Source organism: Vanellus vanellus (assembly GCF_965231255.1).
Source record: "Vanellus vanellus genome assembly, chromosome: Z".
Lineage (NCBI taxonomy): Eukaryota > Metazoa > Chordata > Aves > Charadriiformes > Charadriidae > Vanellus > Vanellus vanellus.
This window is the reverse complement of record NC_138908.1, coordinates 3,776,839-3,796,759: the sequence shown is the minus strand read 5'-3', so window position 1 is coordinate 3,796,759 and position 19,921 is coordinate 3,776,839. Positions and strand designations below refer to the sequence as shown.

The 19,921-nt window shown below is 39.4% G+C and overlaps 1 protein-coding gene across 1 annotated transcript; it reads left to right on the top strand.

Moving 5' to 3' along the window:
- On the top strand, positions 1–16,088 carry POLR3G (RNA polymerase III subunit G; the record flags this gene model as incomplete). Its single annotated transcript, XM_082498117.1, has 7 exons — positions 1–114; positions 2,215–2,335; positions 7,919–7,987; positions 8,645–8,695; positions 12,151–12,239; positions 13,116–13,241; positions 15,838–16,088. 7 exons carry the CDS (start codon positions 1–3, stop codon positions 15,922–15,924), a joined length of 657 nt encoding a protein of 218 aa, XP_082354243.1. The 3' UTR covers positions 15,925–16,088.
- Positions 16,089–19,921: the final 3,833 nt, after the last annotated feature.

The window sequence follows — 19,921 nt, the reverse complement described above, 5'->3', positions numbered from 1 at the left end:
ATGGCAGGTAGAGGAAGAGGACGTGCTGCGTTTACCTTCAACATCGAGGCTGTTGGCTTTGCTAAAGATGCAGCTCTACCTGATGTCGTGTGTCAGCCTCCACCACCATTTCCTGTAAGTACAGAGGGTTTTTTAGATCACACTCTGTGTTCAGGTAAAGCGTGTTCATGCTCGTGTTTAGATAATGCAATGAAATATATGAACAACCCTAAGCACTTTAGGTCAGTTTTGAAGTACTTAATATAAATTATTGTTTTTCTTATTATTGCTTTCTGTCCCTTTGCTAACTGTTGTATCCCATATTTAACTAGATTGCTTGCAAGATGTTTGTTTGCTAAAGTCGTCATCATGATTTGGTTTTCTGGACATTACAGTAATGGAAACACTAGATATATGAATTTGTTTGAAATGAACTTACACTAGTCTTTGAAGCTGTGAATGGATTTGCTGATTTTAGAGATTTACTGTTGATGTAAAGATTTCAGATGATTGTCTTGTACGTCAGTAGCCAGCATTTGAAAATAATTTGAAAGTATCTGAAAGTTATTTTATATAATTAAGGAAACCTCATTGAGGTTTGGCTTGGTCTGTATTTGAAAATTAAAGGGGAAGAAAGAGCATTTTCTGACTGCATTTTGCAGGTTATGCAGGGAAGCTTGGACAGTTTTGAGGTGGAAAGGTCTTATAGTGTCACGGTTTTATATAACAGAACTTCCCAGTTATGTCAGGGTTTCATCAAGGTGCATGAATTTTTTCTCAGTCTCATATGTTATGATACAGAACTTGCAGGTTTGATACATAATTGGTACTATGCTGAGATTTCTCCAAATAGTTATTTCACCTCAGGTTTTGACTTACTGAACCGAATGTTATGTATCTTCTTAGTCCACCTTTACAATTAAGTTGTGTGATTTCATTGATGCAAAGCCATATGTAACTGTTCCTAATGTGAATGTTGCAGTCTGCTTGATAGCCCAAGGAAACTGAATTCTGTGTGAACTACAGCTTTTGCAGTTATAGTCAGCAATGGATCATTCCTGTAGGAGAACTACTAGCCCCAGTGTATTTGTATAACAAGGAGAAGTAAAAGATGCTTTCCTCCTGCTGTGAACAAAGTTTCAGAACTAAGGTAAACTTGTCAGAGGAAATCTATTGCCATTCAAGAAAGTCTAAGTTTACCCAGTGGCATAACTAGGATCAATAAAAATGTCAAGAGTTAGATTTAATGAGTGGGCAGTGACCAAAAGTATATTACAGCTGTTGAATGACTTACAATGAAATTTTAAGCAGTGAATTGTTGCCATTGCATATTTCTAATAGACATGTTCTGAGTTCTTACAAATTTCCTGTAAATGCAATTAGAAAACCAGTTAAGAAGCATCATTTTACTGTCAGCAGCATTAGTAATTTAAAATGTTGGCCAGCTACAAAATACAGCTGGAAGCAGTAAACTCCTTTCATGATCCAGCTCTGTGATTGTGATAGCACTTTGTGCTTTGCAACCTGCTACTCAGGTACTGATTGTGCACCATCTGTCGTGTGAGAGAAGCAACATCTATTCTGTAACTTTGTCTCTGTCTCTGGTGTTTTGTATATTTTTAAAACAGTTCTCGCTTATTTATTCCAAATTTCCCAATTTCAAGATTCATAGTTCAAAAAAAAACCAAACAAAACAACCCAAAAATCCAAATCTTAACAATTCATTTAAATTCAGCTGACAGAAACTGAATTGTGTGCTACGTGGTTGTATGACAACACAACCTGTTGCTGTGACAATAGTCATGGAAATGGTGTCTGTGTGATTCACAGTAATCATACTTAATGTAGCGAAAACACTGTTTTACAAGAGGTTAAGGCCAGTGCTGCTCTGACTGAAGAGAGAAGCAATGGTTTCTGAGCAAGTCAAGCTGGTGTGAAAAGCTGCTTTTGGCAATTAAGAGCTCAGCATGTCTATGAATGATTATTTCAGAATGTTAATACTTTTTTTTTTCTTGATTTCTTGATACATTTTTGCAGAGAGATACAGTGAAGTCACAAAAGGTATAAAGCTAAATGTAAACAGTTATGCATGTCAGAATGCAGTATACATGAGAAGTAGCATAATGCATAGTTGCATTCTTCTGTGATTAGCTGTATTTATTGTAGCTTTTGTTAGTGTTCCTGTGTATTTGATGGATATTAAGACCTTATAAATAATAAACATAATTTGTACAGAGTACAGAAAATAAGCCAGTGCCTCTGAAAACAGGAGAAGATGAAGATTACATGTTGGCCTTAAAACAAGATCTTAGAGGAACTATGAAAAAAATGCCATATTTTTTGTCAGTAGAAGATCGTGAAGGTTTGTTTGTATGCTTTTTATTTTTATTTATATCTTCAGTAGTTATTATTCTGTGAAGGATGATGTAAAGAAATGCATGTGTTGAAGATGTATTTTATACTGATAACTGAGGAATAAAAATTGTCAGCTTAAGATAATAGGGAATTTTTCTGCTTTTACACTTACTGAAGTTGTGGGTCACACCTACAAGTGCTGTAACTAGAAAGCAACTACTGTTTGAAAAAGAGACTTATCAAAGATCTATCCCATTTAATAAACAATACGAAACATTTAGACCAATGTATGTAGTTTTTTCAATTATACTCTAAACAATATAAGCAAAATAGACATTCCTATATGTTAAAATACTCTAAAAAATTTTGCAATGGAGCAAAGAAATCTGTAGTAAATACTAGCATTGAAATTCAGCTTCCATTTTAATTGTGTGAAGACATACTTAAAATAATCAATGTTACATTTAATAGCTGGACATTCTAAAAGGTACTAATTTTTTTTCCCCTAAGTCCATTCAGGAAAGATCGGTAAGTATTACTGACAAGTCACCTGAAATACAAAGATCGAGATGAGGACAAGTGATTTATGGAGGTTTGCATAGGAAGCAGAGCTGGATTAGAAGCCAAAGCTTGATCTTATTCTACTTGAGCTGAGAATGTCTTTTGCTTCTACATAATTAAAAAATAACCATTTTGTTATTGTTTGATAACAGCAAATGCTCTGCTATACTTGACATTCAGTTATACTGTTAAAAATCAAGCTTTCTGGTCAGAAAACTGTTTAAGTGGGAAAGAAGGAAAGGGGAGCAGGGTAGGAAGACTTTAATGTCTGTTTACCTTGTTGTGCGGGTATTGTAAATCTAGCAGGACAGGAGGGTATTACTGTAAGGACTGATTCTGTTCATGATTTTTGCCTGATTCTGTCATCCTCCTGTGTGCTTGTTCTGAATGGTATAAATGACAAGTGCTGTTACAGGAAAATAGGAAATACGTCATCTTAGTAAATGCTGCATGCATCAGATCCTAGGCCCAGTCAGTGCAACAGGCAGTTGCTAAAAAGCTTTTAAAAAATGTTTAAGAAATCTAAAGTGGCCAAACACTGGATATCCTGGTTTAAGCGACACAGGACTAATTCATGCCACCATACAGTGCACCTGGACAGGCTGCAGAGTTGGGCAGAGAGGAACCTAATGAAATTCAACAAGGGCAAGTGTGGGGTGCTGCATCTGGGGAGGAATAACCCCATGCATCAGTACAGGTTAGGGGCTGACCTGCTGGAGAGCAGCTCTGTGGAAAGAGACCCGGGAGTCCTGGTAGACAGCAGGATGCCCACGAGCCAGCAATGTGCCCTGGTGGCCAAGAAGGCCAATGACATCCTGGGGGGCATCAAGCAGAGTGTGGCCAGCAGGTCAAGGGAGGTCATCCTCCCCCTCTGCTCTGCCCTGGTGAGGCCACATCTGGAGTACTGTGTTCAGTTCTGGGCTCCCCAGTTCAAGAAGGGGGACTGCTGGAGAGGGTCCAGCAAAGGGCTGCAGAGATGATGAGGGGACTGGAGCATCTTTCTGATGAGGAAAGGCTGAGGGTCTTGGGGCTTTTTAGTCTGGAGAAGAGAAGACTGAGGGGGGATCTTATTAATGCTTATCAATCCTTAAAGGGAGGGTGCCGGGGGGATGGGAACAGTCTTTTTTCAGCGGTGCCCAGTGATAGGACAAGAGGTAATGGGCAAAAACTTGGCCCTAGGAAGTTCCATCTCAACCTGAAGAGGAACTTCTTTGCTGTGAGGGTGGCAGAGCACTGGCATAGGCTGCCCAGAGAGGTGGGGGAGTCTCTGACTCTGGAGACATTCAAAACTCGCCTGGACGCCATCCTGTGCAACTGCTGTAGGTGCCCCTGCTCTGGCAGGGGCGTTGGACTGGATGAGCTCCAGAGGTCCCTTCCAACCCTGACCATTCTGTGATTCTGTGATTCTTGTCTAATGCTTGGGAAAACTGCACTTTTAAAAGACTGTAGTGTCTGAATTTGTGAAAATATTTACTTTATAGCCAGCTATGGTGTGTGGGTTTCAAGGTCTCGGTGTTTTTCGAGCTCACCAGGTGCAGGGATGAGGAGTGAGACCCAGGCAATTGACCCAAGCTGGCCAACAGGATTATTTCATACCACACATTCAACATAAATTAGACAGTTTGCTGCAAAGTGCTCTCTCTCCCTTAATGGCTGTGATCCTGAGAACTTCTTTGCCGTTGTGCCCGACCCCTGAGGCCTTCCTTCCCTCCCGAAGTCACAGCACTCACAGTGTCTGACATTTGCTGTCCACTGCTGGGAGTGCACAGCTTCCTACTGATAGAAATGGCTGTGTGTAATCCTTGCATGTTTTATATTGGTATAAGGATCAATATTGGTTCTTTAGTGTTATTAGTGTTAATTATCTAGTCTTATTTTATTAAATCTGTTCATATTTCAGCCCCTGGGTTTCCTTGTTTTTTCTCAATTCCCCTTCCCAGGTGGAGAAGGGTCATCAGGTGATAGAATAATTGTCTAAATGGCAATAAATTGTTGTGGGCTTTTCAAACCATAACACTGGGTAATCTTTCCCTTTCTATGTTGTGCTGATTTAGAATAGTGAGAGCTGATTTGAACTCTAAAACATGAGGTTTAATTTCCACCCCAAAACCATCAGAATATATTTTGACTGAATATTCATGTTGTCGATACGATACCGGTACATACTCCAATCCCCTCTGAATTTTTGGTAATTTTTGTTCATGGTGTAGCAGTGAATTCTAGATGTTATTGAGACTGGGTGCATTTCTTTTTTTATTAAGCTTTGAATGTAACACTAATTAGCACACCTTATTGATTGTCCACTTGTTCTTGTACTAAAGCACTGTTTAAAATGGAGCAGCACTCTGCAGTGTGAGCAGTGAACACACTGCTAACCAGATGTTGTGGCTCACAAAACCCAGGATATTTCCTCTGACCTGCAGCTGGAGCCCAGCAGTCACCGGGACACAGCAGGCAGGCGTAGTGCAGCACAAGCACGGCCCAGGGTGGACCCTGACGGTGCAGCTAGGTAAAACCTTGGTTATGAGGCAAGAAGAACAGATTTGATCTTCATTTCTAGATCCCTTTACGATGGTAGAAGCATTCCAAATTACTCTTTTATCACATTTCCTCTTTCATCTTCTGAGTAAACAAGTTTCAGTCTCTTTGGTTTCTCATCTCACTGGAGGCTTGCCATGCCCTTGATCTTTTTCAGGCTTGAAGTTTGCTATTTCCGTTTGAGACACAAATAAAGGAAACTGCTATGCCTGAGAGCCTGTCAGGGTTATTTCCAAGGAACCAGTCACTGTAAGAGAACATACTATCTCTCTTTTCTAACTTGGCCTCATGTGATCATTCTTACTGTTCATCGCAAAATCATCTTTGTTCCTGCAGCCTTCTTTCTGAGATGGAGACTCTTGTTGCTGAGTGTGCTCCTTAGTAGTATTGCCAACTTTGAAGACTATTTTTCTACAAAAACTGGCAGTTGTAGGGAAAGCAGGTAGACAGCCACTTGATAAACTCAAATAATGCTTCAAATGTTATCATCATCTCCCCAAGGATAAGTTGGTAAGTTAACTTTTTAGTGAACATTTAGTTGTACAAAAATGCCTTATATGAGGGGTGGGGCATAATTACATCAGTGGTGGTCTGCAGCTTAAAAAGCTTGCTTTCATCTCCATTGCACAATGCAGTTGTCTGTGGGACTGCATTGTGTGGCAGAAGTGGCCTAGCTTTAAGAAAATCACTTTCTTGCCCCAGGGTAGATTATTTTTAACTCATCTTTTCTGTTATCTGGCTCACAGCCCTTTGCTCCTCTGTATTTTGTCAAAACGACTGGTAGGACTAATAGACAGGAACTTTTTGAATTGGCTTTGATACAAGAACAAATGGATTGTTTTAAACCATCAGCACAACATCTGTGAGCCAAATGGTCCTTTGAAGTGTGAGAAGGGAAACATTTTAATTAGTTAGGACATAGCTATCTGTCTTAGCTGTTTTAGCTTACCTATCATAGCTATTTTATCGTTATTCAGGTAGTAAATGAAAGCCACATCTAATACTACCTGGCAATTTTGATGTGTTAGTGGGCCATATAGAATAAATTTTCATAATTCATTTCAACACTCACTTTGAGTGAGTAGCAGGCATATTCTATAGTAAGTTCTCTCTTTTCCTCACTTCATAAGCTATGAATTATTCATATTTTTCCTGTAGGTATATGTGCTATGACTGGGTGACTGTAACCTTGGCAGTGGGTTCCTTAGCTGTCAGTGGCGAGAGTCAGTCAGACTCATGGCATCAGCAATTAGTTCTTCGCTAAAGAGCCTCCAGCCGAAATCAAAGCTACTAGTTACTTTCCCTCTCTGTGCTGACAGTTTCCTACAGCATCTGTGAAGGCCACCAACATTAAATGCCTCTTGGGACACTGTCACTTTAAATGCACATTCTTTGTTGCAGTTTTAAGTAGGTCTTCTGCTTGCCCTCATAACTAAATTTAAAATCGAGCTTCATTTCTGATGTCTTCCTTCCTTTTCTCCAGTGAGTATGTTGGAAGTCTCTGACTGTAAATGTTGCAATCTGTCCTTGTTACTATTTTTTTGTACAATACCCACAAAAATTATCCCTGTTTGGGTAATGAGTTATTAGTGCAATCAGAATCAGTAATTTTGCATTAAATGGATGTTGCAGTTGGGTACGGTAATATGGTAAGAAAAAATGGGACTGAATTAAAAATGCTTATGTTTTGATACTGCTTTTGTCATTAGACACGCTTTTTTGCAGTATAAGTGGATTTAATTAAGTTGTATCACTACTGTATTATTGACAGTGCGTTTCTCAGTTTAGTTCATGTGTCTGGAAAGAGGTTAAAAGGACTAAAAGGTGTTGTTGCTGTTTAGGACACATCACTGTTACGCTGCAAAGCTTTGCCATTGCAGAAGTATTTAAAGTCTTGGGAATTGATCATAATAGGTCTAAGATGCACCCTTCTGAGACCTGGGAATCTTGGATACTCTTCATGATTAGCACAGTAGTGATAAATGTCACTGACTGGTTTTGTAGCAAAGGTTTGATTGTGAAACTGTTGAAGAGTAGAAGAGTTAGCGTTCATCTGATGTTTCAACATAGTTGCCCTGACTATATCTGCATTTTACATTTTCATGCTTTCCAAGGATATAAGTATAAATTATAATAAATTTGGAGGATTTTGGGGGGGTTTTTGGTATTGTTTTTTTTTTGAGGTGGGAGGCAAGTGTTTTGATTGAAAGAAGGTACCCGAAAAATGCAAAGCGATGTTCGAGGTTTTTTGCCATTTTTGGGGAGATATAAAATCCAGGTCTTGCAAGTACTTAGCAAATGATTAGTCCTGGGGATTATGAGAACTGCTCAGAGTAGTGACATTAAACATTAAAGTATTTGACAACAGCACAAGAAAGTGTTCAATGTGGGATTAGAAAATACACTTTATGTTTAGTTACAGGAAAATATCAAGAACAGTGTCTGTATTGCCTTTTAATTAATTGAATTCAATAACTCTTTGTAGCCTTCTCTATAGAGAGGTACAGTAACAAGTACCAGGACAGTGAAAAAGAGCATCCAACATGGACCCCAGGTAATACCTGAGATTATCAAAGAAAATATGCAAATCCTTACCAAGTCATATATGCCTTGTTGAGAGTTACGCCACCCTTTGCATGTTTTCAGATGCAGGCGAAGTATTGTTTTGATGAAAAAAAAAGGGTAAAAATATTGATTTTATTTATTTATGCCATTGAAACAACTGATTTGCACCAAAAAATTGAGCTTTAGCTCTTACTCTAGCTTTCCTTTTTCTCTTACTTGCCATGCAAATACCAGTTTTGAACTGGGAGCAAACATTTATGTTACTAAAAGTGACCCAACCTGATGTCTCAGTCATGGGTCACTGGATTTTATAACATTAAACTTCCACAATCATATCTGTGTAGCTCACTACTGCAAAATTAATTACAGAATGTAAATTGAAGGGCATGTGGGCCACTGGAAGAGCTGAACTTTGTCTTTTTGGGGCAGATGCCAGTGGTCATTAAGTGGGTGAAATGCCAGTCCTCACTCCAGTTCCTCAATTTCAAGTACAGCTAGAATTCCGTAAAACTGTTGTATGCTAAAAGGCTTGCATGTAAATAGGATCATGCATAACAGGGGCCCCTGCCTTTCCTTGGTGGGTGGCAGGGGGAGGATTACTGCTATAAGTCATCATTCATATATATTAAAGCTATTTTCTGTACAGATTGGAGAAGACTCCCTAGAGAGATGAAGCCAAAGAAAAAGGCCAAAAAAGGTATAGTACATATTTTTAACGAGCATTTAGTACACACTAGTTGAGTGATAGAAGACATACTGGAGCTGGTTAGGGGAAAAAAAAATGGTAGAAATTAATAGTAGTTAATTAGTCTGAATAATCAGGGCTTTTAGCAGATTTTTTCTAAGTAATTTACTAGTCTGCCTGTCTTCTTTGGGTTTTGCTTTGCTTCTGTAGGATGTTTTAACTTCCTGGAACAGATTTATCCTCCTTTCCTACTTTTCATATGATGTATCATATTAGCATATGAGATATGTAACACTGAAAGATTAAAAAAAAAAACCAAACAACAACACTTTTTTGGTTTGAAAGTTTGTATCTTTAGTCAAAACTCACCCTTCTATTCAATGAGTAGCTGGCTATTCAGATTTCCTTTATAATTTGGGTTTCTCAATTATCCTGTTTATGATTTTGTTGACTTTTCCATTTTTTAAGTCTTTTATATGTGATTTAATGTAAGTTATTTTCAATTTTCCCAGGTTTTACTTTTTTGTTTATTTTCAGCTTGCTTCACAGAATTGTGAACCAGATCCTTCAACAGCAGTTGGAGCTGGTATTGGTTGTTCTTACAGGAAAAAACTTTTTTATTACATAGCATCATATGTGTATACGCTTTTCAAAGTGTTTTCTGGTTTGCATGAGCGTTATTTTAAGTTCTCTGTAGAAGTCTGTTGCTCTGTTGATGTGAAATAACGCTTGGCCTCCTGTATCTAGCTGTCTGTTATATATTGTTGTTTACTTTCTTGTTCTCTTTGTCCAGGTCCTTCATGTGTCATTTTTCAGTTCAAGGATAAAATAGAAACAGAAAAGGGAATGTGCAGTAGTCATGGAGACTGGCTCAGCTGGAAGCTTTGTTCCTTTTAAGAGCATCATTGAGAAGCATAGTACTAAAGGTAGACTGCAAGATTCAACTGAAAATTAAATATTTATTTGCAAATTTTTAAAGATTAAACCAGTACATTCCTACTTTAAAAAAAAAAAAAAAAAAAAAAGAAGAAACTGCATTAGGTTTTATAGGCCTGGATGCAATAATTAGATCCTCAGGATCCAACAAAATCATAAATGCTGATTTATTATTCCTTGTTATAATAATGTGATTATCATTAACAAAGAGAGAATCACTGCTCACTGTGAGGAATTTCTACCTCTTTCTTTTGTACCAGTTTCTCTATTTGCTCTTAAAAGTACATTTTCTTACATAATTGTAATAGCAAAGACCAGCTGACCGTCAGAATTTGATTGGATAAAAAAAAAAGAGGTTACTCTAAAAGGAAAAATCATGTGGTTTTAGTTTTTTGGGGGAATCCTGATGATGCAGAGGCCGTACAAAAGTCATATGACTCAGGAGGTTTGTAAATAGCTGATCAGTGACACATTAGCCCTTCTGGTACATATCCTTATTGTATTTTGAGGACAGTCATCTTAGGTGACATTTTATAATCTAGTGGAACAAAGGTGAGGGAGTGGAGAGAATCTGCACCGAGATTCAGACAGGCTCCCTACCATTCTACCTTCATAGATTACAGGAGTGGTTTTGGGATCACTACATGGTTACATGTACAGGGACAGCTTCATTTTTACACACTTCCCTGTCCCTCTTTCTGGTTTCCCTGAATATTTTAACCAAAGGCCTGACCACCTGCCTTCTCAGTGACAAAACTTGGGGTAGAATTCCACATCTCTCCCACACTTACCTCTCTCCCACACTTACCCCTGGCTGCGGACCACAGTATCCTAGATAGCAGCAGTGCCTGCCAAAAAAAGAAACCAAAACCAAATCATTGATTTGGTTCAGCTCTTGTAGGCCAGCTATATGCATATGTCTACAGCAATCAGATGCATGCATTTAAGACCAAGAAAAAGGTATTTGGAAAGTTTAGATTGTATTGCATTGCACCTCTAAGCTACATGGATGTAAGGAGTGATTTTGCTTGAAGTTCTACTAATGATGGGTCAGTGTCTCCAATTTTATGATAAGCTCCAGAGATGCCCAGCATTTAGGGAAAGATCTTGCATATCTGTTTTCATTTCCAGGCTATTTGTTCTACAGGCATCTCTAGAAGCCTGCAGGGGTTTGTGCAGAGATGTTAGTTTTGAATGACACTTTCCACTTGTTTTACTTAAAAGCCTACTTCATTCCGGATGTGTTTGTTTTGACGCTGTTCATACGTTATCACAGAGCAGCTTGATTCCGCTTAGCTCTGTGCAGTGCTTTTTGTCACAAAATCCCTTCCTAGGCAAAACACTGAAGTGAACTGGAGGTTATTTATGACAAATGCTTTTGATAAAATGTAGTTGTCTTCTTAGCAGCTCTTAGTGTTCTGCTTGTTTAAGTATTAGGCCAGATAAAATACATAGCCACATTGGACCACTATCTGCTTCAGAAAGAATGTCCCCCTCCATCAATGCAGAGTTTTTCTTTCTGATACCTCTTAGTGTAGCCTAGCCTAAAAAAGGTGCAAGTTACCTGATCTAGCTTGTCTGATGGTACCTTGTCCATCAGAAGCTGTGTAGCTACACCAATGTGGCAGTTCACACAGGCAGTTTTACCCTGCTGAGAAGAGCTAATCTAAGCTGTTAGGTACAGCCCTGTGTTCTAAGTTCTGTGTGATTTTGCTGAATACAGCAGGAGAGCTGAAAGACAGTTACATTGTGGAAACGGGATGTCTCACAGAGCTTTGTAAGTGCTGTAACATCTCTTGCTGCAGAGCTCTTCGTTTCTCCTTATCTTCTGGTCAAACTGCGCTCCTGGAATTGGGGCAGCCTTAGTTTAGGGTGCTGCAATTCAGGTATCTCTTAGCTGGGTGTATGGACTGCTATTTTTGACCTTTGCTCCACCAGATAGTTAAGTAGCGTAATAAGGTTGGATTGTAGGGAGTTACTTGATAAAAATTATACTTATGAATCAAGGGACTAGGTAGAAACATGCACTGTGGACTCATTAGATGGCAGCCATCTGTGGTCCAAAAGCCATCTAGCTACAGTAACCATGCCTACTGCGTTGGAGCTAATAAACTGCTGTCTGCCTTTTTTATCTATCCATCTGAAGCACCCAGCTGTCACTAATGTGTTGCATAAGCTAACACTAATGAATTTTTACCTTTTTAAGATGATGAAAAATAACAATTGAGATTTTGTTCTAGTTTTTTAATGTATTTTGAGTATGTAGGTGAAAAGTACTTTGTGAAGCTGAATATCACACTTTGGCCAAATCTTTGGCTAACTATCCGTTCAAAGTGAATTTCAGGCTGGCCCTCTAGGCATCACTTACATAAATCAGGCACTTACACCTCCATGAACGATGTAGCTCAAAGTTTAAGGTAATTTTAATACAGACAGTACAGGATTTCCATGGGATACTCAAGATGCAAGCTCTTAAGAACAAATAAAACAAGAGAATTTGTGTTCTTCCATATTAAAAAAAAAAATAATAGTGATATATTTTATTTCAACAGGTGCAAAACCAAAAAAGGCAAAAAAGTCTGAGCCAAAAAGTAATCTGGATGTGTTGAAAAAAATTGAGGTAAGATGTGCATACTGTTTCTAAATTGCACGTTAGAAATTGCTGAAGGAAAATGAAGCCTTTAGTATGTTTTTTGGTACAAGTGGAATAACCAGAGCAGCCTTCTTCTGGCCTTGTCTTCTTACACTGACAGACAGCTGTTCTGCAACATGGTAGCACAAGAGAGAAGATAACGATAGAGGCTGGCTGTGGAGAAACTGCTTTCTTTGCTCCTGTTTCACTCAACACAATGACCAGTTGTTCGTCACTGGGTAGCAAAGTAGCCTAATTGTGAACAGCAGAGCTACTGTTCAATCTTCTTGAAAGATGAATTGGTGCCAGAGCTTTTAAATTTATTGCTGTTTCACCAGCCTAGTGATGTTGGAAATGAAACCATTTAATACATTGAGAGGGAAGAAACAGAGAGAGAGAAACTTAGAAGGAAAGTCACCTCAGTTTTGGAGGTGACTACCCATCACGTGGGAATGGGAAGCTTAAAGGTGAAACAGCCTCTATTTTTGCTTGTGGTGATCCATCAGTTGCTTGGTGCAGATACATTATTATATTTAGTATGTGGTATTGCTTTATTGAGTATGACAGGGCCTTCTACTGTCAATTATCCTAACAGTGGATGGTAAACGTAAATCATCATCTCAATTTATTACACACAACATCCTTTTTTAGACTTCAAGTCTGATGGCTAATGTTTGATCAAGTAAGTCCTTGAAGTTCTCATGCTTCACATCACATTGTTTTAAATTGTGACAAAAAACATTTGTGCAGCATTGTTATGCTAGTTGTCTTGCTGTTAACTGCAGCGTAACATTTTGGTGGTGTGGAGGATATGCTGTTGCTGTAACATGGGATTACCTTGTAAAGGAGATTGCCTTGTGACAGGAGCTGGAAAAGGATGATGAAGAAGAAAAATCTGAAGATGAGAAAGACAAAACAAAGGACAAAGAAGACGAAGATGGTGAAGGAGCAGAAGAACAAGAGGAATACGATGAAGAGGAGCATGAAGAGGTATGATGTCAGCTTTCCTATTTACACAAAGTCAGATCCTACTCATGGAGCAGTGTGTTGGCTATCAGCCAAAGAAGCATCCCTAGCTTCTCTGATGCTGAGGGAGAGTTGTAGTGAGAGGCATTATTACATCAGTTTTCCTTGTTGCACTACATCGTAGTTAATTTGAGTGGGTGTTTTAGATTTGTTACTCCCAAAGAGCTCTGAAAAAAGATCTTGCAAGCAGGAATGTGTCCTGCCACAATCAATCACAGTATCACAGTATGCTAGGGATTGGAAGGGACCTCAAAAGATCATCTAGTCCAATCCCCCTGTCGGAGCAGGAACACCTAGATGAGGTTGCACAGGAAGGCGTCCAGGTGAGTTTTGAATGTCTCCAGAGAAGGAGACTCCACAACCTCCCTGGGCAGCCTGTTCCAGTGCTCTGTCACCCTCACTGAGAAGAAGTTTCTTCTCAAATTTAAGTGGAACCTCTTGTGTTTCAGCTTGAATCCATTACCCCTTGTCCTATCATTGGTTGCTACTGAGAAGAGCCTGGCTCCATCCTCATGACATTCCCCCTTTATATATTTATAAACGCTAATAAGATCACCCCTCAGTCTCCTCTTCTCCAAACTAAAGAGACCCAGCTCCCTCAGTCTTTCCTCGTAAGGGAGATGCTCCACTCCCTTAATCATCTTAGTTGCCCTACGCTGGACTCTCTCCAGCAGGTCTCTGTCCTTCTTGAACTGAGGGGCCCAGAACTGGACACAATATTCCAGATGCGGTCTCACCAGGGCAGAGTAGAGGGGAAGGAGGACCTCTCGATCTACTAACCACCCCCCTTCTAATACAGCCCAGGATGCCATTGGCCTTCTTGGCCACAAGGGCACAGTGCTGGCTCATGGTCATCCTGCTGTCCACCAGGACCCCCAGGTCCCTTTCCTCTACACTGCTCTCTAACAGGTAGCTCCCCATCCTATACTGGAACCTGGGGTTGTTTCTGCCCAGATGTAGGACCCTACACTTTCCCTTGTTGTATTTCATTAAGTTATTCCCTGCCCAAATCTCCAGCCTGTCCAAGTCTCTCTGGATGGCAGCACAGCCCTCTGGCGTGTCAGCCACTCCTCCTAGCTTAGTGTCATCAGCAAACTTGCTGATAGTACACTCAATTCCCTCATCTAAATCATTGATGAATATATTGAATAATATGGGCCCCAGTACCGACCCTTGAGGCACTCCACTGGTTACCGGCCTCCAACTGGACTCTGCCCCATTGACTACGACTCTCTGGCTTCTCTCCTTCAGCCAGTTCGCAGTCCACCTAATTATCCGATCATCCAGTCCACACTTCCTCAGTTTAGCCATGAGGATGCTGTGGGAGACCGTGTCAAATGCTTTACTGAAGTCAAGGTAGACCACATCTACCGCTCTGCCATCATCCATCCACCTTGTTATTTCCTCATAAAAGGCTATGAGGTTGGTCAAGCATGACTTCCCCTTGGAAAAGCCATGCTGACTGCCCCTAATAACCCTCTTATCCTTGATATGCCTTGAGAGGGCACCAAGGATAAGCTGTTCCATCAGTTTCCCAGGGATGGAGGTGAGGCTGACCGGTCTATAGTTACCCGGGTCCTCCTTCTTGCCCTTTTTGAAGACTGTAGTGACATTTGCTTTCCTCCAGTCCTCAGGCACCTCACCCGTTTCCCAAGACTTGGTAAAGATGGTGGAGAGTGGTCCAGCAATGACTTCAGACAGCTCCTTCAGCACCTGCGGGTGCATCCCATCTGGACCCATGGATTTATGGATGTCCAGGTTGCTTAACTGGTCTCTGACCCAGTCCTCATCAACTAAGGCAAACTCATCCATTGACTTGACTTCATCTTCATCTGGGGTCTCAGCAAAACAGGACTCCTCAGGACAGCCCCCGACAGAGTAGACAGAGACAAAGAAGGCATTCAATAGTTCTGCCTTCTCTGTATCTTCTGTCACCAGGGCACCCACCCCATTCAGTAGTGGGCCTACATTGCCTCTGGTGTTAGTTTTATCTGCCATGTATTTGGAAAAGCTCTTCCTGTTGTCCTTGACCCCTCTTGCCAGGTTTAACTCTAAGCAGGCCTTAGCTTTCCTAGTTGCCTCTCTACATCCCCTGACAGCAGCCCTGCACTCCTCCCAAGCGGTCAGCCCCTCCTTCCATGATCTATAAACTCTCTTCTTCCACTTGAGCTTGCCAAGCAGTTCCCTGTTTAGCCACACAGGTCTCCTGGCTCCCTTCCTTGACTTCCTACGTGTCGGGATGCTCTGATCTTGAGCTTGGTAGAAGCAGTCCCTGAATGCTGACCAGCTATCCTGGGCACCTTTACCTTCAATACATGTAATTAATCATTTTCATCACTAAAACAGGGCACAAAATTTACATAAAACCCCTGCCTTTTCTTTCATAGATATCAGAACTTCATTAGAATATTTTCCTTTTTCTTTCCTGAGAAATAAGGAGAGAAAAAACTCCTACTACTGTTTTAAAACATGGTTGCTTGCATGCAGTTTAAAGCTTATTTCTTTCATAAATTGTCTCCTTCCCAGATACAGTGATAGATGCTTTTTTCCTTTTTTTTAGGAAAATGACTACATTTGTTCATATTTTGAAGATGGAGATGACTTTTGTGCCGGTAGTGATGACAATATGGATGAAGCAACATATTAGCTATTGTTGCCAGGTGGTAAACTCCTCACGCCTTACACTACTTAAAGTATAATTCTGGAGGTAGGCTGAGTATCAACAGAACTAATGCTTTAGCCCTGTTGGTTTTAAGTGTAGTCTCCAAAAACATGTCGGACGATTCTTTTTTAAGTGTACTATGCTGTAAAAGAGCGTATGGGATCCTTTGTTTTGTTCTTTTGCCAAATGTTTTGCAGACATGCGCCTTTGTAAGGTTCTCTGGAATGCCTAATGATGGAGTAAGCTATATGCTGTTGTATTGCCTCTGCACAGAAGAATGTATGCATTTTAACCAAAATTGTGCCTAAGCATTTGCACTAGTCAGTTCTATGCTGAAAATAAGTGACCACTTAGCACTTTAATATGAACAAGCTATTACTTTTGATAAGCTATTACTCTACTTAAAAGAACTTACTATTTTTACTATTTTAGGAAGAAGGAACTATAATATTTGACAATGTGTTACTTTATGAATCAGTATAAGTAATAAGGGTAATTTAATTTAGAAAGAATACATGGCAGAATTTAAGATGGAGAAATTATGGAATCCTGGTTTTCACCAGTGGCACACAAATTAGTGATGAGAATTTCAGTCCTTCACCTCAGTTTCTCCACCTCTTACGGTGATACTAACTTTCCTACCTCACAGAGCTGTTCAGTGAGATGGCAGGTGATAGCTATCTGTGTAATTGTTAATGTATTTATTAACTTTCCTACAGACCAAACAAGACAGAAACATACAGACAGCAAATCAGTACAAAAAAACCTAGAAACGTAGGAAAATAACGTGATGAAGTATTTTGATGCATGAACAAGACAAGAATGCTGAGAATAGCAAAACCAGAATGTTTTGGAAACATTAATTTTACTTAAGAACAGCTGAAGTATAGAAAATGTATTCCTGAGGTTAAAAACTTGAGGAAATAACAGAGCATTCTCTATATCCCATTGTCCTTTGGCGGTACAAAATATTACTGATCGGTGCTTTTTTAATGTTTTATTATATTACTATTGATCAGGGTTGGTAGGTTTTTTTTTAGTTTTTAAAAAAATTAAATTCCTGATAACTAGGGCTGTTATCAGGTCTAATGAAAGAACCGTTTTAAAACAAAACCAATTCTTTTATCAGCAAAAGAAAGTATGGAAGTTTTTCTTGTAAGTTTGGCATTTTGTCAAGCAGTACTTCACCTCACTGCTGATTGGAAAACAGTACTGCATTATTCTCTGAACTTCTGTATGCAACAAGAATTTGTTCCTTAAGGTGTAGCATTGAAGTGTTCTGACAAAATTCATATCAGATGTCATGAAATGAAACAAAGATACTATGCATGTCACACCTCAGAGGTGTACCAATTGTTTTTGAAGTGTTCATAGCTGTATTAATAATGTTTAATAAACATTCTGGCGCATCGCATAGGAAATGTATTCTGTCTGATCATTTTTTTTTAAGAGCACACACGCCAGCAGTTGTTTCCTGAACAGGTGTGGCCTGTTTCTTGCATATGCTATAAAAGAGAAAGACGGATGTTGCGAACAAGGCAAGCATGCTGAAAATGAAATTTGCTTGCCTCAAGTACAACTAGTAGTATATTATACTCACTGTTTCCCTCTATGCAAGGTAAACGAGACTCCTTGCCTCTCACTGCAAATAGATGGCTTTTGCCGAAGACAGATCTACCAAACTAACAGTGGAAAAGCATTACTAATCAAAATACAATTTGGCCACAAGCTGTGGCTTGTGTGAACAGGTATAATACCTTATTTTGTAGCAGACATTAATTCTTGGGGAACCAATGACTGACTTCATTCATCATACTGCTAATGGGAGACACAACCCCCTCCCTGCTGTACTGTTGAGAAATATTACTCTGGCAGAAACCAGGTCTTTTTGAGACCTACAAAAGGTGAACTAATGGTCACCTCTGTCCTTCAGAGGGGACTGCTGAGTCTTAGGATGGACCCTCTAGGACTAGTTTAACAATGGCAAGTAAGTCCAGCTCTTAGGAACACGCGGAGTTCTGCAGTGATACAGCTCTGTGCCAAGACAGTTCTGAAACGAAATGAGATTGTGCTGTTCCAGAGGTCCATTCTTTGGGTCTCACCAGACTTCAGGTTTGGACAGGCATATATACAAATCCTGTCTCAGCAGCACAGCAGCAGAACATTGCTACTTCATACAAGAAGGCACTGCTTTTAGTGTGTAGGGAAATCACCATCTCAGAACTTCACTCATTACTATGTTAATTCTTCGTGCTTGTTTTTTAACCCTCATTTCACAGGACTAGCAAGTTCTCACAACTTTACGCAGAAAAGTTCCAAGTTCTGCAAGGCATGCACAGGATAAACCATTAAGGCTGCAGTTACGATATGCTAGATGTGAGTGCTGTATGCAGCTACTGCCAACAAAATACTTGCTGGCCAAGGATTTTTATTTTAGATCATACATAAAAACTGGCCAAAACAAATACAAGTAGTGGCCTCCTGTAATAAAACATGCGAAGTGTATACAGCTAAGAATACATTATATGCACCACTTCCACTGCGGTCTAAAATAAAATCTTTATTTCATGTATATTACTCAATTTTATGTATATTACTCAGTTCTAAAAGCAGAGGAGCAGAATTATTTAAAATACGACTTGTGTCGTCACTCAGGGTTATTTTACAAAGTTGTATGTTCAGCCTTTATAAAATAGTTATACAAAGACTATTTGTAATAATGTTGTAAAATCACCAAATTTGATTATAGTAGAAATAGGATGTTAGAACATTGTGTGTTTTGAAACTCGCAACCATAGGACCCTCACCAGGTAGTTACTGTTTTGTATCAAGAAACTAATAGGAACAGGACGAAACAATGAAAAAGTGAGAAGTTTTGTTTGAGTCCTGTAACTACAGAAATTTGTTATGCATCAGGGATGCTGCTTAGAAACCCTCTTACCCTTCCCATCTTGATTTAAATATCAAGAACCAATCAATAGATATTAATAGAAAAAAAACACTGATTATTTTGGGTATGGATATTGATAGAATTGTATAATCAAGAGACCAACCAATGAAAATTAAAACCATGATATGTATTTTGTGATAAATAACTTGTGTAATGGTAACTAGGTATGATCTATCTATGATTTAATTATAAATTAACTGATATACCTGTCAAGAAACTCAGAAGTTGTAGGCCTGGTCAGTAAACCAAAAAAACCTTCTGGAGGTTCCAAGATTAAGGGGGAATGGAATTTTGCGACCAAGCTGAGCGTGCGCAAAGACTGGGTTCAACAAGCAGACACAATGAGGAAGACTACGGATGATCACCAGAGGGTCTTGGATGACCATCAGTGTACCTGGAAATGCATGCATCACATTTACATATATTAATGAGTTCTCGGAAAACATATAAATATGTTGGGTTTTTTGAAATGTGATGAATATGTATATTTTGACTGTATATAACTTTTGTAGTGGAGCAGCTCGGCACGCACACTAGGTGGAGTAATCCCCTGTGCATCCAGCGCTGCAATAAAGAAGCGCCTGCTTTCTAAACTTCAAACTCTTAGTCTCTTTCAGTCTTAGAAAGTTTTGTTTCTGCTGACTTATGGTAACAACAACATACTCCAAATTATAGCATATATTTAAACCATGTACATATTTTACATGATCCAACAGTGCAATATGCACTTAAAAAAACCTTCCTGATCAACAATGTGTTGTAATTAACCTAAAACATGATTAACCACTCAGTTGTTTTGTGTGGGTTTTTTTGTTTGTTTGTTTTAAAAAACAAGTTAGTTTCTAGAAGACCAACTTTAGAGATTTTAACTAACATCAGATTTAAGTTCCATACCAAGCCGTTACCCTGTTTATTCAGGGCTGACGCGTGATGCTGCATTGCCAGTTGTGTTGTACTGTGGAAAAAACAGTAAAGACCCCTGCATCCTGCAGAAAGCCACGCCAGCTCGTGCCTGCAGATCACCAGTACCGC